This window comes from Berghia stephanieae, chromosome 7 (assembly GCF_034508935.2).
Source record: "Berghia stephanieae isolate SIO BIC M18660-M18661 chromosome 7, UCSD_Bste_1.3, whole genome shotgun sequence".
NCBI lineage: Eukaryota > Metazoa > Mollusca > Gastropoda > Nudibranchia > Aeolidiidae > Berghia > Berghia stephanieae.
Genome location: NC_088366.1, coordinates 52826085 through 52852511, shown reverse-complemented (window position 1 = coordinate 52852511; position 26427 = coordinate 52826085). Strand labels below are relative to the sequence as shown.

At 37.2% G+C, this 26427-nt stretch overlaps 1 protein-coding gene across 2 annotated transcripts in view; it reads right to left on the bottom strand.

The window, feature by feature from the left end:
• Window positions 1–2067: 2067 nt before the first annotated feature.
• LOC144977477 (macrophage mannose receptor 1-like) overlaps window positions 2068–26427 on the bottom strand; it is an 80298-nt gene continuing 55938 nt past the window's right edge. For both annotated transcript variants that reach the window (XM_078922729.1, XM_078922730.1), the window contains 7 exons: window positions 26135–26299; window positions 23776–23864; window positions 16574–16718; window positions 14291–14458; window positions 11491–11579; window positions 8000–8135; window positions 2068–2165 (listed from right to left, as the gene is read on the bottom strand). In XM_078922729.1, the coding sequence (XP_078778855.1) occupies window positions 2143–2165; window positions 8000–8135; window positions 11491–11579; window positions 14291–14458; window positions 16574–16718; window positions 23776–23864; window positions 26135–26299 (815 nt within the window). In that variant the 3' untranslated portion in view covers window positions 2068–2142. The remainder of the gene's footprint in view (window positions 2166–7999; window positions 8136–11490; window positions 11580–14290; window positions 14459–16573; window positions 16719–23775; window positions 23865–26134; window positions 26300–26427) is intronic.

Here is a 26427-nt window from a genome sequence, read left to right as displayed (position 1 = left end):
ACACACACACACACACACCCGACAAAGACAGAGAATAGAATATCCATCACCTCTTTAAAGAATGGGAAGGAGCAGGATCTATAACATACCAACAGAAGCAATCAAATCAGACACAGGAACATCTACTTACATGCTCCCAAACTCTTTGACAAGATATGGGAGAGAGAGAGAGAGAGAGAGAGAGAGAGAGAGAGAGAGAGAGAGAGAGAGAGAGAGAGAGAGAGAGAGATACCAGGAAGGAAGGCATCCTCATCAAACTGCCAAAGAAAGGCGATCTCAGGTACTGCAGCAGTTATAGAGGGATAGATGCTACTCTCAGTGCTTGTCAAAGTACTCAACCAATTTGTCTTGAACGTATGAAGCAGGCAGTCGACCCCAAGCTCTGAGAACAAAAGCCCGGCTTCTGCAAGGGGAGATCATTTGCCGATCTGATAGGTCGTCTACCAATCGTAGTAGAACAGTTGCTGGAATCTCACAACCCTTTGTTAATTTTGTAGACCATAAAAAAGTATTTGTCAGTGTGGATAGAGAGGCATTTTGGAAGTTATCAAGGCACTATGAAATACCAGAAAAGTTTGTCTCTCATCTGCTGCACTTACCAGGGCATGCCGTGTGGCAGCCTATCAGTCAGAATGGGTAGTGTGGTGGTCAAAAGTATGATACAGATCATGATGTAACATCTAGGATTGACAAGGTCCGAGCAGCCTTGCTTAGAAATCTTTGGGTTTCAAAAATGATTCAACTTAAAACAAAACTCCGCATCGTCAGTACAAATGTAAATTAGTTCTTTGTGGATCTAAAGCATGGAATACAAAAAAAAATCCACAATGCTAAAAAAAATACAAACATTTCTAAACGCAAGTCTGAGGCGGATCTATAATATTAAGAGGCCATAGACGATAAGAAATGAAGAGCATTGGCAACGAGCAGTACAGGGACTAGTCGAGCAGCAGAACCGACGGAGATAGTGGGGCCGGTTTAGGCAAAACCCTTAGAAAGTCAGTATCCAGCATCACACGCCGGGCATTCCTGTGGAATCATCAGGAGGAAACGAAAGAGGGAAAGGCCAGGCATTGGGTGGAGGCGCAACACAGAGGCTAAACTGATGGAGAATGAAGAGGAAATGGCAGTCCAAAATTGTGGATGGCCTATGCTCCTGGAGGGCGAAAGGCCTAAATAAGAAGATGGTCATTTTCTTGTATTATTCTTTCTGCTTTGCCTGGTTCTATTAATACACACGATTTCAGACCGTTAAGCCGTTTAGGGTTCCAAACTATTCTGGATTACTTACCTCTCCCTATCCTGAATCCACTTTGACTGTTGACAGATCATTATGGTCTGATTCTATTCAGTGTTATTGGAGAGAGTGATTGTCTGATTGTAGTATGCAGTGTAATCGGTCGCAATTGCTTTGCGGGTCCTTTTGGTTTCCAAGACTTTGGTATTGATATCAGTTCCCTTCATTCAGTTGTTGATTGAAGATGCCCGCTATATGATCATCTAATACTGGTGGTCCATATTAATTTGTTCAGTGCATACGCTATCTTTATTACTAAAAAAATTCTTCTTCTTCTTCTTCTTCTTCTTCTTCTTCTTCTTCTTCTTCTTCTTCTTCTTCTTCTTCTTCTTCTTCTTCTTCTTCTTCTTCTTCTTCTTCCTCTTATTATAATCATTATCATCGTCATCATCCTCATTATCATCATCATCATGATCATCATCATCATCATCATCATCATTATTATTATTATTATTATTATTATTATTATTAGAGAAGAAGAAGAAGAAGAAGAAGAGGAAGAAGAAGAAGAAGAAGAAGAAGAAGAAGAAGAAGAAGAAGAAGAAGAAGAAGAAGAAGAAGAAGAAGAAGAAGAAGAAGAAGAAGGAAGCAAGGCAACGAATACTACTTTAAGAACAGGGTGTGTATTGGTTTTCTTCATTGAGCATTGTACGCTCGGGTACTGGCACGCTTTTTGGCTTCTCCCGAGAGCGTGCCAGAATCCTGCGAGTGCTGTGCCGTATTGAGATGTTATGAGAAGGTCTTCAATAAAATAAAAAAACAAAATGGCGGTTTGTTTTAATCTCCTTTATCTTTTCACATGACGACAACAACACACAAAAAATGTTTCATCACTCAGATGATGTTCATTTCCCGGATGGTTTTGATTCTGTTGAAAAATACAATTGAAAGGAAAAGGATTGAATCGAGGAATACAATATATAAAATATAAGATGTACCTCACACCGTGTGACACCCATTTGTGGGAAAAAAACCCATTAATTATCATTAATCACATTAAAAATCAGTGTCTTTCATTAATTTATGAGCAGAAGCACAATTCCATGGATTTGTCATGCTTGACGTTCTTCAAAATGTTTCACCTATTTCCCCCAGCAGGCCATATGGAACGATAATCATACGGTACCCTTGCCTGGTGAGGAAACCCGTTTGTACTAACGTTCTCACAATGCCACTAGCCAGGTTCTCATTCACATCTGGGTCGAATGGAGCATTCTGTGTCATGTGCCTAATCCAAGGACACAAGGTCGACATCAGCATTTTCAACGATTACTGCTACCCAACCAAACACTGACCACGCCTAATATTGCTTGACAAGATGAGACACTGTGTCACTAAGTCACCGAGCCATAGACATGATCGAGACAGGGTTACAGTATAATATATAATTGCGGACACTATTAACACAACACTTATTAAACTAGTGTTGGTAGATTACAAAACAGGCGAGGACACAACTGGTAACACACCGGAACAGCTTATTCCTCAGTTTTTTTTTACTAGATACGACATTTTATGGTTTTTAAAACAAGCATAACGGCTAAATGGTTGGTTTAATAATATAGCTGTCATGTTAAGATTACAATAACAACGAGCAAATATGATGATATTGTCCATATCACTGTAGTCTAGGTCTCTCTCTAAAATTGAATTCGTGTCAAATAATTTAACAATATTTCTGCTCTTGTTAACCTAGCCGTGTTTAAACGGCTATTTAAAAAAACACATTACAAATTGCAACCTATCCATAAATTACGATTTATGTAGATAATATTCTCGAGAAGCTTTCATTTTCTAATGGAAACGTTCATTTTCTATTGCTTAAACCTATTATCGTAAATAAGATTGTAAACTTATGATAGGTATTACATACAAATCTGCAGATTCCTCTTGATATAAACTAAAAGAATAGAATGAATAGATTACATCAATAGGATTCAATAGTCGTAGCGTCACTTCCTTCCTAATGACGCATGGTAACTTAGTAACATTGGCTCTAAACTATCGGAACAATGGCGGACGCCCTTATGAAATATTTCCCCGACGAGCATAAAAGTGTATCCAGAGTAGAAAAACATTACAAATATTATGATCTTGTTTTGACTTTTATACATTCTGATCACAAGACATATGAAAGGTTCTCTCCAGCTTGAAGAATAAAAAGTAATGATTTTCTTTGTTTAGAACCAAGATGGGCGCCGTTGCCGGGCGGCGTGGCATCAGACTACTGAATCCAATTGGAGTGAATTGTGTCAGCAAGTTTGATCGCTGTTCATCTTGCGACATGCTGCTTGTCGTGGTTGTCATGCAGTCTCCTTTGGTCAATAAGGGAGATTTTAAAAATAGTAGCGCTACTTGGTTCCACAACATTTGGCTCCCATGTCACGTCGTGTTATTTCTTACTTATTTGACAGTGATGCTTTTCTTAGTGTGGATCCAATATGACCCTGAGCATTGCGTTTTGTGAGAACCTGGTATCGACTCAAGTCTAGATAAGGACTTGTGTTTGTCGTGCTTGCCCCCCCCCCCCGATCTCTCTCTCTCTCTTTCTCTCTCTCTCTCTCTCTCTCTCTCTTTCTCTCTCTCTCTCTCTCCCTCCCTCTTTCTCTCTCTATCTCCATCTCAGTGCACTACAGCAGTACACAATCTACAAAAACTGCCATTTAGAGTTGCGTTCAGTTTCAGTAGGTCTTATAATGAAGTTTGTTAATCTCTGTAAAGTATCATAATAGTAGAGTACATTTACACGACTATAAGGCATGGAGTTTGTTATTGTTAATCTCTGTAAAGTAGCGTGATCGTAGAGTACCTTTACATGACTATAAGGCATGGGGTTTGTTATTGTTAATCTCTGTAAAGTAGCATATTCGTAGAGTACCTTTACATGACTATACGGCATGGAGTTTGTTAATCTCTGTAAAGTAGCATAATCGTAGAGTACATTTACATGACTATAAGGCATGGCGTTTGTTAACCTCTGTAAAGTGGCATAATCGTAGAGTACCTTTACGTGACTATAAGGCATGGAATAAAACCCACTTTTGTCAGAGTTCCAGTGTTTTCTAACTGACTGACTCACAATCAATGTCTTTGGCATCAATAACAATTGCTTGGTCGCTCGATACCAAAACATTCCCATTCCATCATTCAGCTATAGTAGGTCTTATGATTAAGTCTGGTAATCTGTTGACTATGGGACAATGTTAAAAAGGTTCGTCTGAATTATGTGGAATAAAATGACATTCTCCGCCTGAACAAATTCAATTTGGCTCACATGAAAACCATGTGGTTACACAATAGAGACAAATCAACCTTTCTTTACTTTCTTTCTTTTAAATCATTCTTATTTTTCTCCCACCCCACCCCTTAACCCTTTGAACTTTTTTATATACCGCAAAATCTACTAATGGATGTGCTCAAAGCGCTTCAAAAATGGTCCCAAATCAACAACAACATATTATATATTGTAGGACATGAGGCGCTATTACATTGTTTTCTGACAGAGTCAAAAGTTGTGACATTCCCAGCCCAGACTAAGTCAAATACTCTTTCTCTCTCTCTCTCTCTTTCTCTCTCTCCCTCTCTCTCTTTCTCTCTCTGCCTATCTCTCAATATATATCTCTCTACCTATCTATCTCTCTATATATATCTCTCTCTACCTATCTATCTCACACTCTTTCTCTATCTATCTATCTCTCAGTCTCTCTCCCTCTCTCTCTATCTCTCTCATCTAAACGATCATAAAATAAGAAGAGCGGTAAATTGCAATTCACTTGAAAATGAAAAGAAGTATTAATAACAATGAACTAAATAGTAAACATTTCTTAATCACAGGCATTCAATTTTCCAATTTAATAAAATTCCATTTGACACCCGGACAAACACTGCAGGAATTGAATGAAGAAAGAAAATTGACAAAACAGATGTAAAAACTAGTCACGACACCTCATTCTCATTGCATTGCTTTGATACTCCAAAATATTGCGGTTGCAGACAGCCCAAAACGAGGAGAGGGACCACAATCTTAGTTTCCCCGAATATAGATGTGATCGTGGTTTTTCTACAAAATAAAAGAAGAAGCATTTTGTCTAGAAATATCATGACCATGCTCTCAAAGACATTCCCCTCGAAGCAGCTTGTATTCAAATGACAACTCAAGTGTAGTGTAGAGTAGTGATCTAATTCAAATCCTCCTTAACTTTCCCAAGATTGTAAATAACTCAAAACATCTTTCTCACAGCGTGGCCCACATGTTTGTTGTTGTTGCTCTTTGCATAATTAAAAGGCCATCTGCTATAACTACGAGATTGACGCTGCATTAACTCTCTCCTTACCATTCATTTTTAGAATTTTCCCAAAAATCACACCCACCCAACACAAAAATAGACTTTTCCCAATCAAGCAAAAAAGTAAAAAGTGTATTCTATACAGAATGTTGTTCAACAAAATGATGTCCCAATACAGTGTTTAGCATTTATAGCTGTAATCAAAGCATTTCTTTACATATTTTGATGTACACGAGAAATTAGAATGAGAAAACTGTTGGTTGAATCGTAACGAATGTGACGATTTTCCTATACGTGGTATGAAGAGGGCTAATTAAAGCCCAGTCGATAGGCGAGTGAGCTATGTGGAGTTGACCGCTCGTAGTCAACAGGGATAAAAAAGACATAATTAGGATTACACAAGATTACCGGACCGTAACCACGATGACGTAAGCAGAATATGATTGGTCTCGAGAAAACCACCAGTAAAATCATGGAAATACCGAATCCTGGAACATCATTGGTTCCTGCGATTCACTACCTCCCGTGATACGTCTATATAAACAAAGACCGGGCTTGTCAAGCCTCTCTCCCATTTCATCATTCCTATCCCTCACATCCTCCAGTGGGAAACATAGTGTGAACAGGGGTATGGAATAAATATATAGTGGTGGACGTACATTGTGTTATTACTAATTAATGCCATTTAAAACTAGTATGTGTAGTGAGTAATAATTAATATTGTGTATCGATAAATCTTGTTATAAACAGTAATTGATAATTCATGTTATTATAACAAAATATTTCATTCACTCCCTTTATCTATATATTCATATATGTATATTGTAAAAGAATGAATTGCATTACACGAATTGCGAATTGCATTTACAAATGTGCTACTGCTACTACGCGATAGTTCTATTCAATATTTATATGTATTGATTATTATGCTCTCATTGTTACTTATCTTTCCCCATCCCACTAACTTTCACGTATCCCGTTAATTAAATTACTGACTAACAAAATTTAGATCAGTAGTGCTGTCAAGGGTATTAATTGAAATCCCTCACGACATCACTACTCATGAGGAATATAAAAATATTGTGAGCCATGTGGAGTTGACCGCTCGTGGTCAACAGGCATAATAAAAGACATAATTGCTCCGGCAATTTGATCACATTTTTAATATCAACTGTCAATTCCGATTGAAGGTCTTGGACGTTGCAACGATTAAGCCAAAGATAAGACAATCCCTTTACACTTGAGTAGCTTTGGTGGATATTGCTCTATATAAAAGCTCAAGCTTAGACGAAAGTTTGTCAACCTTTTTATTTGTAATCGTACATACTTTCAACTTAATACCTTGGATACCCCAGTCGTCACAATACACTAAATTTGCATTGATCTTAACGGGGGAAAATTGGCCTTATCCGCAGTTGAGTGCACCGAGCGGATAAGAAAAGAAGAAGAATAATGGGAGAAATATCATAGCACATGTTGTATCCATAACATATTTAAGAAGTTGCTTTTGTAAAATGACTTTATTGAATGTTGTAGACCCCTAGGGTGCCCAATCAAAGTGGTACACCTTTTTAAAAATTTAGTTACAACCCTGTCGTCACAATACCCAAAATTTGCATTGATCTTAACGGGGAAAATTGGCCTTATGTGCAGTTGAGAGTATAAGAAAAGAAGAAGAAGAATGGGAGAAATATATACTGCATAGGGTAACAAGTATGATGATGAAATCCACTCATGTTGTGTCCTTAACCCTCTTCTTACAAACCATAGGAAAATCGTCACATTCGTTACGATCCAACAAGCACTTTTATCATTCAGATTTCTTTTATAAATCACACAATTTAAATACAAATGTTATGTTATAGCTATAAAAACGTGACACTGTGTTGTAGAGTTAAGTTGCTGATCAATATTATGTATATAATGTATGTGTTGCTTTTCTGTTTGAGTAAGAAAAAACTATTTTTGTGTTGGGTGGGTGTGAAATTTTGGGAAAAATTCTGAATATGGCCGGTAAGGAAAGGGTTAACATATTTAAGAAGTTGCCTTTGTAAAGTGACTTTATTGTTTTATGTCGCTGTATTGTGTACACCGTTTAAACAGTTGAGCTTTTATATACACACTAAACGTGCTCACTGCGCTTTATAAGGGGTCCTTAGCCAAAAACAACACTTAATATGTAGAACGAGACATGACGCCTGTTAGGCAATATTGCAATATTCTTTTCCGACAGGGCCAACGCTGTTAACAGCCAGGTACTCATTTTAAACCTGAGTACGGTGAGAGAATGTGAGTAAATAGTCTTTTCCAAGGACTCAACTATGCGCGGACCGAGGCTCGAACTTAGGAATTTTCGATCCTAAAGCGAGTGTCATACCACAAGACCACGTAGCCACACTAAGCCCATAACACTTACTTTTAATTTCACAAATGAATCTGGCGGGGACTGAACACCGTGCGTCATTCCAATTTTTTTTATCGGATGACGCAAGTACACAATGCTCCATTCCCAAATTGTTTGGCTCCCCTCTAGACCAATGTTGAAATCCAGACTGAAAAAGATAAACTTTCAACAGTAAATTGTACGCGGAAAATATCTAATCTACCATACTCTGGATAGACATGATTTAAAAATTTGGCCAGAAAATTCGTCCTTCTCACCCCGGTTTGAGGGTTTCTAAAAAAAGAAGAATGTTATTTAAAGCAATCGATATTTGAAGGACGATTTTTCTGGCCAAATTCTTAAATACGTGTTTTTCTAGAGTACGGCAGTAATGGCGATGACTTACTTGAATTATTCCAATTTCTCCTCGCGGAGAATACCTCCGTGAATACCTGTTCTCTGGGCTGTCCAGCCGGCTGCAGCTTCAGGATGAAAAATCTCATAATTTGTCTCTTTCCTTCTCAACTGCCCTCCTCCGTGTTTCTCGTGGTCTCCTGTTTTCCTCCTACTTTTGGGTCTCCGTGTTAGTGCCGCACAAGCAAAGTTGTTGTTCTTAAGACATGACCAATACATCTCTATTTTCTGAGGGATGTTTACTTTATTTCTGATCTCCTCATATGGTATTCCCATAGGCCATCTTTAAAAAAGAACAATCTCAAAGCTTTTATGAAGTAATTTATCCACTTTCCTCTCATTTCCCCATGTAATTTTTCACATCCCCCTACCTTATTCTTGAAATATATATATAGTTTTTCATCTCTCTCTCTCTCTCTCTCTCTCTCTCTCTCTCTCTCTCTCTCTCTCTCTCTCTCTTCCATTACACACACACACACACACACACACACACACACGCACGCACAAACACATTTACAAATTTTCGCCTATATTATTATGACAATCTAATATAAATATATATGTATTCTGTGTTTACTTGATAAAGGCCAAGGGCCGAAACGTCGTTTGTTTTGTGTTGTTCATTCATGAGTCAGATACTCCCTTTATCTTTATCTCCAGTTTATTGACTCATTTGGGCACCTCTGTTTATTAATTTTTCACACATACACATAGTATTGAAGAAAATCAGTTCGATCCGTCAGTATATTGCAATTGGAACATGTAAAACATTGGTTGTTTCCCTCATTTTTTCGAAACTAGACTATTGTAACTCGCTGCTTGTCAACTTGCCTCAGGCTTCTATTAAACAATTGCAACTACTGCAAAACAGTGCAGCAAGATTAGTTTTTGGCAAAAAAAAATTTGATCATGCAACCCCTTTGTTGGCCTCTCTCCACTGGTTGCCCATTGAAAAGCGCACATATTACAAAGCAGCGTGTCTTGTTTATAAGTGTTTGGCTGGTATAGCACCGGCATATCTCACAGATCACGTGGTCATGTGTAAATTTGAAAATTACACTTTAAGATCATGTAATGACCAAACGAAAATTTCGGAAAAAAGATCAAGAACAAAATTTGGTGATAGATCGTTTGCTTGTTTCGGCCCCAAGATTTGGAATGAACTACCACGTGGTCTGAGGGAGTGCAAGTCTTTACCTACTTTTAAAAAGAATCTCAAGACACATTTTTACTGTATTTGTTTTACTTGACTCTATATGAATCCTTGATTTGGCTATGAATTGTTATTGTTGTTGTTATTTTTTTTTTTTTTTTTTTTTTTTCACTTAAAATTGATATTTATATTGTAAAGTGCCCAGAGCTTGTGTTTTACACGAGAATGAGCGCTATATAAATGTGTATTATTATTATTATTATTATTACTAAGAGCGGATCGGATTTGAATAACAATTGTTGTTTTTCTTTGCAGCTATTCAAATTTTTGACAATGTGCTGTATGCCATCAATGCCTTTCCAATCATATTCTCAACATATTCTTCATATCTTTATCAGCTCCTCCTTCATTGGTGACTTTTGTACCCATGTTTTCAAAAACGTCTACTTCCTATTTCTTATCTATCTGTCAGTATTAATTGCCTTGTTGATTTGTTATTTATTCTTAAATGTTTGTTGTTTTTTTCAGAACTTTAACCCTGTAGATTCGTCTTCCAAAATAAATACTTTAACCGTTCCTTGAGTTTCTTCTGGTTACACAAAGTTTTATGTTGGTGCAGATTAGGTGAGTATTTTACCTAAACGCATCGCAACAATACTATGTTCATACGCCTCCACTCCAAATCATCAATACCATGAACATGTTTTTCGACCAAAGGGCACCATTCAAGATAAGCCACCTCACCTTTCCATTTTTTATTTTTTTTGGGTGGGGGGGGGGGGGGGGGGGGGGGGGGGGAGTAGGCCCCTTTAGATTTATCTACTTATTCATTTGAGGAACGCGGGAAGGCAAAGGCTACAAAGCTCAGGCACTAATCTCTTTTAATTATTATACTACTATATTGTGGAATTTGACACAGAGCGAGAAGAATCTTTTGAGTCATCTAAGATCAAAATCGGTACGGCAATAGTCTGTAGGTACACGCAAATGAATCTGGCGACAAGGTGGCCAGTTGGCGATTTCCAACATATAATAATAAATAAAAATTCCCTATTTTTATCCCATAGGGGATATTTGTCTTTTGGATCTATTCCAAGGGAAGACTGGAATAATCCAGGACTCAGCCGCAGTGCAGAGCCGCAAATTGAAATCGGGCGAGGTGACTAGCACAGCGCAGCAGCGGGTGATCGAACTTGGTGCCTTTCGGGTACGAAGCAAAGACGTACCACTGAGCCACGCTGCCCCCTTAAAACATCAAATTATGACTAATTTCAATGCCCTAGCAGATTTTATAAATAATCGTCTTACCCGATAAATTTGCCCTCAATCAAAAGAAAAGTTTGCATGTTACTCTTTTTTCAATCTGCAAAAATATAGCTTTATATTTTTTTTTAGATTTGCCATAGTTCTGTGCTCGTTGGAAAAAAAACTTAACATGGGCTGTTCGGGGCAAATATTTGAGCGTCATCCCTATTTTTAAAAAGAACATTTGTCCAGATACTCAGATTTCAACTGAAAGTCACAGATGTGACGTATATTCACAATGAATTGCGATTGATGCATACTAAAACGATTCCACTCACTCGACGACAATAGAAACCTAGATAGCCACGCCTCTCGGACAGTCGACATAATGTAAACAACGGCTGTGATTGGTAAACATAGCAAACTGCACAGGATTATTATCGGTGGTATGTATTTAAATAAAATACCCACAGAACGAACACAGAAAACTATGTGTAAACTTTAACGTTTATAATACGATCGAGAAAATTGTGTGATAACAAGTCGCCCTTTTGATTGTATGAAAACAATAACAGTGATCAGAGAGAGGTCGATTTCATTCACGTTATTGTTTATAAAGAACCATTTATGTTTGGCCGAGCACGTGTGAAGGTGTATCACATTTATTTTCCATGTTTTGATTGGACAGAAATCTACTGGTTAATAAACTTACCAGCTGCTCACCACTAAACCACTTGAATTGACCTTCTTTCTCTAAGTCTGACAAACCGATCCAGTAATCTCGGTTATCGTCTAGCAGCTCTGGGGAATGGATGGAATTAATTGGAAACGATCGATTTATTGAATAAAACATTTCTGAACAGGTTGTTGAGAAGTGCACCTATGTGGCCTGTGCTCGTCACTCGCTTTTGGATCAGAAGGTCCTGGGCTCGAGCCTCGCTCGGCCCATAGTTGAGTCCTTGCAAAATATTCTTTACTCACATTCTCTCATCGTATTCATGAGGAAAATGAGTTAACAGGAAAAAAACAAGTATTATCGCCTGACAGGCGTCATGTCTCGCTCTTTATGTTACGTGTTGTTGTTGGTGAGGGACCCTTTGTAAAGCGCTTTGAGAGTGAGAAACGCAACTACTAAAATAGTCCGACAAGTGCACCAAACGTATGAGAACAAGTTGCAGAGGAAACGAAAGAAAACCATAAGGCACTCTGGGGTTATGTACACAGTAAAATGAAGACAAGACAGGGAACCTGTGACACGAGGAAAGAAGATGGCACCTGGGCATCTGAAAATGAAGACAAGGCAGTGGTGCTAAATCTCTTCTTTGTGAGTGTCTTTAGGGTGGTGAACCAGGAAAACTTGCCAGATATTGCAACAAGAAGTAATACTGCACAATGGCCGACTACTGAAGAGAGAGAGAGAGAGAGAGAGAGAGAGAGAGAGATAGAGAGAGAGAGAGAGAGAGAGAGAGTAATGAAGAGACTACAAAACCCAAAGGAGAGTAAATCACCTGGACCTGACAAACTCCATCCTTACATTATAAAAAACTTGGCAGAGCAGCTAGTAGTACCCCTAACCAAGATATTTAACCAGTCGATGAAAGAAGGAAAACTACCAAGGGAGTAGAGAGAAGCTAACGTCACAGCCATATTCAAGAAGGGAGACAGAAAAAGCCAGAAAACAACAGACCAGTGAGTCTGACATCTGTCGTCTGCAAGCTCATGGAACAGCTGATTAGAGAAGAAGTAGTTGATCATATGACCAAGAACAAACTATTCAGCAAAAAACAACATGGTTTCATGGCGGGGAGATCTACGGTAACAAACCTACTTGAAACAATGGATGACTGGACGAGAGACCTGGAATTAGGCAACAATTTAGATGTCATATACCTCGACTTCTGAAAGGCATTTGACAAAGTTCCACACTTACTGGGGCCTAATCAGGAAATTGGAACAGTATCACATTAATGATCAGATAGTCAAATAGGTCCGGGATTCTTCAAGGATAGAAGACAAAAAGTGGTAGTGAATGGAACAGCATCAGCGGAGAGACTGGTAACAAGTGGAGTTCCACAAGGAAATGTACTGGGACCAGTTCTCTTCCTGATTTATAACAGGCAATCTCTCATCTAAATGTAAATTCTTTGCCGGTGATACAAAGCTCTACGGAGTAGCTAATACAGAAGAGGAAAGAAACACCTTGCAACAAAATTTGAAAAAAGCTTGAAGAATGGTCTGAAACATGGCAGATGGAGTTCAATTTAGACAAATGTGCAGCTCTTCACCTAGGAAAAAACAACAGAGAAGCAAACTATATAATGAAAGAAAACCCCCGGCAGAAATCCAACGGGGAAAAAGATCTAGGAGTATTTATTGACAGGAAGCTAAACTTCAAGAAGCAAATTCAAGATGTTCAATCTAAGGCTGGTAGAACACTCGGAATAGTGAAAAGAAATTTCAAGAATCTGAAACCAAAACACCATCTACAAGACTAGGGTTAGATCAAAGCTGGAATATGTCAACTGCATATGGTATCCGAAGTTTGAGGGAGACAATGACTGTTTTTGAAAGAGTGCAAAGGAGAACAACAAAACTTATCACACACCTGAAAGACAAAACCTACTGTGAGAGACTGAAAAAATTAAATCTCTCGACCATAGATTACAGGAGAAGAAGAGGAGATATGATCCAAAGATAAAATAGTAAGGGGAATAGACAGGGTAGAGGTAGGATTTATTAAACCAAACAAGAACATTCAGGCACGAGGAAAAAGCAAGAAACTGGAAAAATAACGTTTAAAGACAATTGAAAGAAGGAACTTTTTTCAGGTAGAATTGTTAATAACTGGAATAAACTGCAAGAAACCTCAGTATCAGCAAAATATTTAAATAAATTCAAAGCAGAGTTGGAGATACGTAACATCCTTGGAAACAAGTACAGTAATAAGAATTGGTCCAATCATTAATAGATGTGGAGGAGCGAAGGAGACTACACCAAGTCTAAAAGCTCTATACAGAGGTATCCAGGTATCCATGTATTCACTTTGCATTAGTTTTAATTGTCCTAAGTAAGAAACAAATTGATATCTGTTGTGAATGAAAACTATTGTATTCAAGTATCGTAACTTGTATCGTCTATCTAATGTAGTATCGTTCACAACTAGCATCTGCTATTGACTACCTTGTTAGGAGTCATTGTGTATCCGACCGTCATCCTGTACACATGTATCCTATTTATGTTGTTTGATAAATGCTCTTTACTGTAACAATTTCCTTAATACGTCTTATCAATTAATGATATAAGAACACAACAATATCCATAAAGGCACACAAAAAACAAAAAACAAACGACGACGAGTTTTCATTGTTTTCATTGCTTCATATTTACATTCGACTGAAATTTGTGCGTCCATCTTAGTTTGTCGCCAGTGGAGTTATAGAGTTGCGATATTGGAAGCAATCCTGGTCAGGTAATAAGGCCTGAAAATCCTATATAACTATAAACAAACTTACTTGTAACTAAACTTTGAGTTGGAGCGTTGGGAATCTCCAACAAGCGTCCATTCTCCTTATTACAAATGTTTTGGGCATCTGTCATATTCTTTTTCGTGTGGAAAGATTTCATGCATTTCTGAGCATTTTTATACCATTCCCAGCCATCTCTACAAGGTGCATCATTATCTGTTTGAATGAATGGAATTGGCATGGATTGAATACGTACAATGGAAACCCAGTAGAACAGTAATAGTGGGACCAGCCTAAAATGCCTATTATAGCCAAATTTCAAGGGAAAGAACCCAATTGGCCTAAATTCTCTCTCTCTCTTTCTCTCTCTCTCTCTCTCTCTCTCTCTCTCTCTCTCTATATATATATATATATATATATATATATATATATATATAGACGTACAAGTTCAAACTGAACGTTTTGTTTGTATATGCATATATGTGTGTGGGTGTGTGTGTGTTTTGTGCTAGACCCATGTTATACTAAAATTAATGCTGTGCATTTGTATTACACACATACACACACACACATATGAAAATGAGAGAAACAGACAGAGAGAGAGAGAGTGTGTGTGTATGTGTGTATGAGAGAGAGAGAGAGAGAGAGAGACAGAGAGAGACAGAGAGAGAGAGAATACTCACAAACTAGGCCCCGCCAGCTCTCCGTTGCCTTTATCTCTAGACTTACCGAGAGTATTGCAGGCTAAAGCTTTGTATCTGAAGATATTGGGTGGTTTTCGCGCCCCTGTTGTAACCGATCGGGCACTAAATAATCACTGATATGGACAATATATTTTACGAAAGACAAAGAGGGAGGAAAAATGGGGATTATAAAAACTCTGTTGTAACTGGGTCCCTGTTACATCCGGACCTGCAACATATGGGTTGTACTGTATCATAAATAAATAAATAAACTAATTTATTAATTAATAAGAATGAAAATCGTATAGCAGCTCACTTCCAGGGATTCATCATTCTAATTACTCTTTACAGTGCTTCCTCTATTTCTTTAGCACGACGCATAGAACCGTGAGATAAGGGCTGAATGGATAAGATTTTCCATTTATTTCCAAATAACCCGGGATAGAGCCTTGATATTTGCATCTCGTTGGGTTTTTTAAAAACAAGACACTGAGCCCTAATTACTAATTTAGCACTGCACTATGGCCAGAGAGAACAGGGGAAAACTTCAAGCACGAATTACGTCCCAGGTAATGTTGTCAGATCCTTAAAAGACATTTAAAAGCTTCAGTGACAGATCCCTTTCAAAATTTGGAACATCCTTCCTCAAAACTGTCCGGTCAATCAACGCTATGGTTAGGACGTCTCCGAGAATAAAATTTTGGAAGTTATCCAATTCTCCTGCGAAAGCCTTTAAATCAAATTTGAAGAGTGGGATTTCAAAACGCCCTAACTCCGTTTTTCCCATTTAGAGAAATTGAGGAATAATTTCCCCGAAGATTTCTCATGCTCTTCCGGTTTATTATTTTATATTATTTAATCTTCAAATCCATACAAATCTAGGGAAATTCTTGTGCCAACTGATACTTAAAATAAAGTTTGTATTTTATCTCACTTGTTTTGGAAAACCGGTCTTCAAATAATATCTGAAAGATTTCTCAGCTTTGTAAAGTTGATGGCGACATAGAACTAGATTAACTACCACCGTCTCAACACAAATTTAATGTTGGAATGAACTAGGACACGGAAATTGAATTTATAGACATGAACATGTAAATAAATAACAAAGTGAAATTGACTGTTCGCTCCTATTTATTAAAAGAACACAGATAATGTGGACGTTTCGGGTTTCCCCTTTATTAACAAAACAGGATGAAAGAAACGCTACAGACGAATGAGATAATATGGTTTCACCTTAACAATGCCTTTATCACATACTATCTCATTCGTATGTGGTGTTTCATTCGTCCTGTTCGGAAAGAGGGGAAACCCGAAACGTCCAAATTATCTGCTTTCGTTTATTAAATTGAAGCCTTCATTCAAATTCACGTTGTTACTATTTTTTCCAGTTTCAAGCAGCAACGTTTATATTAGATCTGACCATGAACTGTGATGTTTTTCTCTATACGCTGTCATAGAGAATAAATACAAGTTCTAACATTGCAACAACTCCAAAATTAGTATTTCAAAAGATTATATTTTAAAATTCACATTTTGGAGCCCAATTTGTATCGTTTTGAGACGGAGGGTGATTTATACTGGTGGCAGTATTAAAAACAAAATGAAAAAAGAAAAAAGATAATCTCCAGCCCATCGGAATTAAACTCACCTCGAATTTGACAAATAAACTGCGCGGTGCGTGTACACAATATGTCATTCCAGTCCCCCCCTGGATTCACAACCCCACAATCTTCACCTCCTTTTGCTGGTAAGAGATTGTTGGGCTCGCCCTTGTCCCAGTTGTTGTAGGATATCTGAGAGACAAGATGATGTGAATCAGGCTGGTTATTTTAGGCAATTTGCCGTTAATCATATTATTTGTGTTGTGACCGTCGTATTGATAATCAAATTGTAGATGACTAATATGACATCAATTTTTGCCATGGCTTTTGGTATAGATTCATTATTACAAATATGTATGTAATTCTTTTATGCAATGTCAGACAACGCAGAAAGATAATCTCAGTGGACCAGCCATACCGGGTAATCCCCTTCTTATATTTGGTTTCGAACCTCAGACCATATATGACATTGGTTTGAGAGTATTTCTATTGCAACAAAGAGCCCATAACAAAGTGGCTTGTCACAGCTGAAAAATAAGTATACACGCCGATTTTAAGCAATGCAATTCAAACAGAACGGGTAGTGGATGATCAAATCTGTTTTGCTTTATAACTATTTAGAAATGCTTGAAGTCTAAAAAATGTTATCTTCAGTTATGCCATGCCGAAAGAGAACTGCTATTTTGTAATCTTGTTATTAGCTTTTAAGTTACATCCTTGGTAGGTGGATCCGTACAATAGCAGTTTTCTCAATATTTATTCGAGCTTTTAATCTTTTGAATAGATTGTCAACATTTGAATTCATGCCTAAATCCCTGTCGACAAGCAGTCCTAAATTTCTACTTGTTTTGCTCGCTTCTAAAGAATTACCATTAACATTTAAATTCATCAGCGGAAAAAGACTATAATATTTGCCCCACAAAACATTACTTTTTTGTTTGTTTGTTTAAGTTTATTTAAATCTATTCAGTATTTTACATTGAACAAAATTTTCAACAATTTTGGAGGTAAAAATGTCTCGTTCGTGTCTGGCTCTACTTGTCACGTGTTGCTGTTGGTCATGGACCCTTTGTACAGGGATTTGAGAACGTTTTGTGGATATTGCGCTATAAAAAAGTTCGATTATTTTCATTTTAAGGGAATGATTTTCAGGAGTGCCCATTTAATACATTTGTGTATCGTCAGCATAAAAGTGGTTATTCATAGCATCATGTTTTTATTCAACCGTATGAAAACCATCTGAAACCACATATGCCCGAAGTTGTTCTAAATAGTATGTGTAAATAAACCGCCCGTTAACAGCATGAATAAAATATCCATGCCCCAAGTGCTGTCCAAATTCAATAAAAATTAATGCTTTCATGGATGATTATACAACCTGGATGATTCTTTGGTTAAATCTTTTATTGTCTAACATTTTGCAGTATGTATAAAACTGAAGAGTCCTTCGGAAAATGAAATAGCACGATCAACAACATAAGTATAATTTGATTGGGGAGTTGGGATAAGGGAAGATGACACTGTGTAACATATTGCTAGTTTGGTACACACACACACACACACACACACACACACACACACACACACACATATATATATATATATATATATATATATATATCTTCTTCTTCTAGGTTCCATGCCTGGTCCAGGCTTCGGATACTGCATGAATTATCTCTCTCCATTCCTCCCTATCTCTTGCCTTTTCAAACAGCTCTTGGATTGTTAGGCTGGTGAAGCCCTTCAGTTGGTCTATGAGTGTTTTTCTTTGTCTCCCCCGGGCGCGTTTACCAGGTATTTTTCCACAACTTGCCAGGTATTCATTCTTATCTTTCCTTACTATGTGTCCGAAAAAGGATAGTTGTCGATCCACTATTAAGGGCATTAGTTTCCTTTGTTGGTATGTTTGTTTTAGCACTTCTTCGTTCGTTTTGTGTGCAGTATACGATATTCTCTGCATCCTTCTCAAGCACCACATTTCAAAAGCTTCAATGTTCTTTTGTGTTTCTGCATTTGTAGTCCAGCTTTCGCATCCGTATAACAAGATTGGCCACACGTAGCACTTCAAGACTCGGAATCTAATCCCGAACGACATCTGTTTGTTTTTCAAAATGTTTCCCAGGTCCATGAAGGCCTGTTTGGCTTGAGTTATTCTTGCTCGTATGTCTCGGTTACATTTTCCATCTGTTGTCACTATTGAACCTAGGTATTTAAAACTTTCTACGTTGGTAAGTTGCTCGCCGTGAATCGTTATATTGCAGGTGTTGTTGTTTTCGGGGTTTTTCTGTATTACCATGCATTCCGTTTTGGTGATATTCACTTCCATTCCCTTGGCTTCACTATCTACTACCACTTTGTCAACAATCTTTTGAAGTTGGATTTCTGATGTTGCAATGAGTACCGTATCGTCTGCGTATCTTATATTATTTATGTTGTGACCTCCCACTTTTATTCCCTCCATATTATTTATGCCCCTCATGATTGTTTCTTGGTATAGATTAAACAGATCTGGTGAGGCAACACACCCTTGACGGACTCCTTTCTTAATAGGAATGGAATTTCCTGTAGAGTTTCCGATTTTGATAGATGCCTGCTGGGTGTAGTATAATGTTTGCATGAGTCTGAGGTCTTTCTCATCAGCGCCAATGGAGTGCAGTTGTTTTAGTATTTCTTCGTGGCGTACTCTATCAAAAGCTTTTTTGTAGTCGACAAAACAGAGGTATAGTGGGGTCTGAACCTGTATAGCTCTTTCACTTAAAACACGGAGGAGGTATATTGCGTTCCTTGTCCCTCTGTCAGGTTGGAATCCATATTGTTCTTCTGCGATTTCGGGGTTAATCTTATTCCTTAGCCTGTTGATAATTATACGCAACAGTATTTTGTTGATGTGGCTTATTAAACTTATAGTTCTAAAATTTTCGCATCTGACTGCACCTGCTTTCTTTGGTATATATATATATATATATATATATATATATATATAAATATAAATTATAAAAACAAAAACCATGAAATAATAGTGCTCAACATAAAAGGAGCTATTTAAGTCAAACAATCATAATTATCTTTGAAATGTTTATATATATATATATATATATATATATATATATATATATATATATATATATATTGAATCGTGTTTGATACAAATATGGTACGAAAAGTGCTCGACATGTAGTAATGGAGCGAATTATTATTTAAAATATTTACCACAATGTTTGGGGCAGTCTACATCAATGTTTCAGGCTCAATTATATATATATATATATATATATATATATTATATATATATATATATATATATATATATATATATATGTGTGTGTGTGTGTGTGTCTGTTGTTGTGTCATGAAATATAATAATGTTTGTAAGTATGAAAGTTATGAAGTTTTAGTTTTAAAACAAGGTCAATCGCGTGCCAAATTATATAAATATCAATATATATTGAAAAGCGTGTAGTTCGCCTAACCGGTTGTCGTGTTGTTATTTCTCTCCCTAATTGTGTGATTTTTATTGATTTCTAAAACAAAAATCTGGAATATTTTTATACAGTCGTTTTAATAAAGTTTTATTCTATATTGTGATACATATTTCTCGGAAATTCATAAGAGGATTTTTAGATAAATTAACATTTTATTGGTGTAGATCCCAGTGTTTGAAGTATTTTAATAGACATGTATTGTTTATATTTATGTTAAGATTTTTAGTCACGATGTGCCATATCTATTTTTATCCATATTACGACAACATTTATTGGAATGACACAGAATCGTCTTGGCATCACGGTAACTATAGCCAGCGTCTACGACCAAGTCCTGGTGGTGTGCGGAAACGAAGAAAAATAAATATTCAAAGAGGTCACAGACCACCACCCTTTCATTCTAATCGAGCACTCATGGTACATAACACACAACACGGTGCCCAAAGTCTCTGATCAACATACCGGTCAACGACACTCAAAACAACATGCCAATAGTAAACGACACATCAACATATCAACAATGACACAATGACAACAGCTGATCATGTTGATGGTATGCAGGACTTAAGTAAACATAATAATAACGTGACTTGTGAAAATAAGACAATAACAACAAAGGGGGGAAGAAGGGTCAATATGAGGCCAAATGAAATAAAAAGAATCAATAACCGAATCAACTCAAATCATAACACACTTAATATAGCAACCAGGCAAACTAACAGTGATCGTAATGGTGAACCGAGAAACATGTTTAGAACTATGACCATAAACTTTCAAAGTATAATTCAAAACTACCTGAATTTTGGAAATGATATCAGACATAAAACCAGACATAATCAGAGGTACTGAAACATGGCTACATTCTGAAATAAAGGACAGTGAAATATTTCCACCAGAAACAGATTTCAACGTGTCCAGGAAAGACAGAGAAGATAGGTATGGTGGGGTACTGGTTGCAACAACAACGAACCTCTCAGTAATAAAGCTTGACATTCAAACAAAATCAGAATCGGTGATCGTGAATACAAAACAAACAAGGCCTACTCACTGTGGGCGCTATGTACAGAACACCTTCAAACTCAACTATGGAACAAATGACTGAGATAACACGCTGTATTGATAGCCTAGACCCGAAAAAATGTACTCTGGTTAAGCGAAGACCTGAACCTACCTGATATCAATTGGGAAAAAGACAAAATAATCAGTTACTCTTCATTTATAAACCAAGCATTTATTAACAAATTGCAAGATTTTGGCCTTATTCAAATAAACAAAAATCCAACAAGGGGTACAAATTTCCTCGACTTATTTATCACAAATCGACCAAATTTAATTGTCAATTGTACAACCATTCCAGGCATGAGTGACCATGACATACTCATCACGGAAAGCACTATTAAAGCAAACAAAATCACACAAAAATCGCACCCTATTACTATTTGGAAAAAGGCAAATATCGCCGAAATGCGGACAGACACACGTCTTTTTAGTGAAAACACAAATTAGTCAACACCGAGAAAGCACTGAGGACGTTTGGACTGCTATCAACGACCACCTAAACAAAATGATGACCAAACATGTACTAACGAAGGAAAGCTCAAGGAAATTTCACCAACCATGGATAAACACAACTCTCAAACGATTATCCAGACGGCAACAAAAGGCATGGAGCAGAGCGAGAAAGTCCAACAGTAAGAAAGACTGGTACAATTACACCCAACTGAAAAAAGAAACCCAAAGAGAGAGTAGAAGAGTCTATCATAATCATGTTAAGGAACTTGTCAGTGAAGATTCAAAACAAAAAGCTCTGGAATTTTATAAAAAGTAGGAGGTGTGATTCTGTTGGTATAGCGCCCCATTGAGATGATCGTGTATTATACTATGACGCAACGGAAAAAGCAGACATACTTAATAACCAATTATGCTGTTTTTGCTTCAAAAGCTCATACCAAACTTTCCACTCAACAACTTTAAGGGGAAGAAAACGATCCTAACACTATGGCCGATATAATGTGACAGTAGATTGCGTTTCCAAACTACTCGCCGCTCTAGATCCAAAGAAAGCATGTGGCCCAGAAAAAATACCATCCCGTCTCTTAAAGATATTGAGAAAAGAATTTGCACCTGCCCTCTCTTGAAACGGGAGACATACCAATTGTTTGGAAGCACGCTCTGTCCAACCCATCTACAAGAAAGCTGATAGAAGCAGGGCTCAAAATTACCGTCCAATTTCATAAACGTGCATTGCTGCAAACTGTTAGAGCATATAATGAGATCCTCAATAACTGAACATCTCGAAACTAACAGTATTTTTGTGATGAACAGCAGGGATTTAGGAAGCACCGCTCATGTCAAACTCAACTTCTATGATTAACACATGATCTGTCAGCTGCTATTGATAAAGGAGGTCAAATTGATCTAGTACTACTGGACTTTGCCAAGGCCTTAGACAAGGTTCCTCACTATCGGTTAATCCAGAAATTGTATGACGTTGGTATCAGGAACAAAACCTTACAATGAATTGCAACTTTTCTGGACAATTGCACCCAACAAGTTCTTGTCGACAGCGAGACTTCCACTATCGGGATGTTGACATCGGGCATACCTCAGGGCTCAGTCCTTGGGCCCGTCCTATTTTTAGTGTACATAAATGATCTTCCACGAGGTATAAGGTCAAAAGTGCGCCTCTTTGCTGACGACACAGCATTATATAATCAGATAAGAACAACAGACGACTTCAAAACATAAAATGACGATCTAGCTAAATTACAAGAATGGGATACAATAAATCAAATGGAATTTAACGTATCAAAGTGCAATGTTCTAACCATCACAAATAAGAAAGTACCGATTACATTTGAATACCAACTTCATGGTTAAAACCTGGAACATGTAAAGACAGCACAATACCTTGGCATTGAGATTGCTAAAAACCTCAAATGGAACGACCACATATGTCACCTGGCTTCAAAGGCAAATCAAACAAGCGCTTACATCACCCGCAATTTAAAAAGGTCCCCAATCTCAACTCAAACCCTTGCTTTTAAAACTATTGTTAGACCTATTTTGGAGTTTGGCAGCTCAATTTGGGACCCATATACAAAGAAAAACATCGACACCTTAGAAAATATCCAAAGAAAAACAGCAAGATGCATCACAAACACATTCGATCCTTTCTCAATTGCGTCTGAAATAACACAACGGATTGGCCTTGAACCTCTGTAAAAAAGAAGAACGATAGATACACTTAAATTGTTCCACAAGATCTACTACAATAATTCGTGCCTTAAACTTCCAAACGACATCAAAGATATAGGCACAAGAACTACGAGGGGACACACAGCAAGAGTAACCATCCCAACATCAAAAACAGACGCCCACCTGTATTAGTTTTTCTCTTCCACTGCCCGACTATCGAATGGCCTCCCAGCTGAAGTGGCTGAAAACGGTTGCCAACATGCCTTCACGCGATTGCTAGAGTTCACAACGTGACTTTTTAATCTATGTATTTTAAAATTAGTATTAAGTGCAAAGCTTTAACAAGTTTACAATGTAAAACCCTACAAACTGTGGAATGATCCTCGACATTATTGGAGGTTTCCACAAGACGAAGAAGAAGAATACCAATATATGATATGTTACTCTGTCATGAAATATAATATTGTTTGCAAGGTATTGGGTTTGAGTTAACTATAACCCAACCTGCAAAAAGTTGACCTTGTCACTGAACGATACATTGACATAGAGATAATTGTATTGTTACCTACCACACTCTGTCCATCCTGCCAAATGAATTCTCCCTCATTATTGGTATCTGTTAATCCAATCCAGAAACCTAAATTTTGGAGTATGTTACCTGGTACACAGAGAAATATATATATATATATATATATATATAATATATATATTATATATATATATATATATATATATATATATTAGAGGAATTGGTTGGAGTCACGTAGAGTGCTCGACATTTTCTTGGAGCGAATTAGTTGTTTTCCTTAGCGCGCTTAGTAATTTCCTCCTACAACGTTGTTTCTGTTGGGTTTTTTTTTGTGCGGCTATGTGGTCTTTTGGTATAACACTCGCTTTTGGATCGGAAGTTCCTGGGTTCGAGCCCCACTTGGCGCAGAGTTGAGTCCTTGGAAAAGGCTCTTTACACACAATCTCTCACCGTACTCAGGTGTAAAATGAGTACCTGGCCGTTAACATTGTTGTCTTTCTGTCCAAAAAAAAATTGTAAGATCGCCTAACAGACGTCATGTCTCGTCCTATATGTTAAGTGTAGCTGTTGGTCTCTCTGAATAATCCATCAAGATTCCAACGGATGGTGTAACAACAATGTAGGAGGAAATAACCAAATGAGGGGAGGATTATATATATATATATATATATATATATATATATATATATATATATATATATATATATATATATATATATATATATATATAATTTTAATATTTACCACAATGTTGGAGTCAGTCTACATCGATGTTTCAGACTTTTTCAGCCATTGTCAGGAGTGTGTGTTACATGAGTTTGGTTTGTTGTCTGTTGTTGTTTGTTGAAGTGGTTCCGGTTTGTAGTTGATTAGTAAGTACTTCCGGCGATGTGGACAAGTATTGTACATTTCATTTTTCTTGTTGAGTGTGGCTTCATGAGGGTGTTTGATTATAGTATATTTCTCTTCCAGGCATAAGCTACACTGTTTTGATGTTGGTGTGTATCCTGTTGCTTTAGATATAATTTTCCATGAAATGTTGTGGTCTAGTTTGTTGTCTTTTAATTTCCAAATATGTTCGCTGAGTTTTGTGGATGTGTTTTTTTTAGTGTTTCTAAATGTTGAGGTGTGGAGGTTGTATCTTGTTTTGAAATTATTTTCCGTTAGTCCTACATATTTTTCTTGCTTGTTTGTTTTAGTTTCGGTGACTGTGGCTTGGTAAATTAAACTTGATTCTAAACATTCTTTTTTTAGCGGGCAATGTTCCTTATTTCTGCAGTTGCATTTTCTGGTGGGTGGGTTTTGCTTTTGTCGGTGGTTTATTAATATTTTTTTTGTTGTGGTTTGAAATTATTTGTTCTATGTTGCGCATACACGAGTAGCTTATTTTTATGGTATTCCAGTTGATAATTTTATGTAGCTTGTGGTTTTTTGGAAAGTGTGTATCAATTAACTTCAGGAACTGCTGTCCAATGTTTGTGCTGACGTTTTTGTCAAAAGGTGGGTTGAACCAAGTAATATATCGTTTTCTTGTTTTGCGTTCTTCACTTGTGTGTTGAGGTTTACATGAGAGGGGGCGTCTGTGTATTCAAATGGTGTGTTGTATCCGCTTTTATTGAGTGCTTCTTTGTAGGGGGTGGCTGCGACGTTGAATATCTCTCTGTTTTCCGAAAGTTTGCTCACCCTCAGTGCTATGCTTTTTGGTATGTTTTCAATGACGGAACGGGGGTGGTTGCTGTTTTTATTAATGTAGCTAATGGTGTTGTTTGGTTTTCTGAACGGTTGGAATGAATTGGATTTTATGTCGAATGTGATGTCGAGGAAGTCAACTGTTTTTTTTTGTTTGCTTCTATCGTGATTTTCAAATTATTGTCTTGGAATATTTTACAGATTTGTTTTTTGATGTTTTCGTTCGCTCTTGGTCTTTTTTTTATTATAGCGAGTCCGTCATCTCTATAGAGGCCGATGTATGTGTGTGTATACTGCAGTTGTGACAGGATGTAGAGTCCGACCAGTTCGCATGTTTCAACACCGTCGAACGAACCCATTGTTACGTCGAAATCATTATGTCGCTTTGTCCACGGCGTGTTGTCATAGTATAGTGTGCTGTGCTTGGTGTGTTTGATGATGTGTTTTTTCCTCTTCTGTGATGATGGTGTACTAGATGAATAGACTCAAATATTTACAAATCATATGTTCAAAGTAAAATACATAACAGTACTTTCAGAGAGATGGTTTACTACGAAAGAGAAAACCATCTCCTAAAACTAACACTATTTTAAACACTGTTTCCCTCTCAGCTAAAGACCCCGCGAGGGCCAGGACAAAACAAAGTAATCCCATACCAAGACAAAAACAGAACGTCAGAAAGCAACTCAAAAAACAAAACAGATACTCACTTTTAATGAAAGCCTGTGTGTGTGAATCTTGAATCTGCACCAATGTCCCACCCTCGTTCTGACAATGGGCCGCTGCGTCTGTGTGGGTCTTGTAAATATAAAAAGCCTTGATGCATTTAAATCCTCTGCCGTAACGAATCCACCCATCCTTGCAAAGTTTGTTTTCTGTGATAAGAAATGGATAATTATCATTTATTATATTTATATGAGTCATAATGTTGCCATCCTCCCACAGGACCAAAACTCGTCCTTCAAATATCGATCGATTTAAATGGGCCCCCATCTTCGTAAAA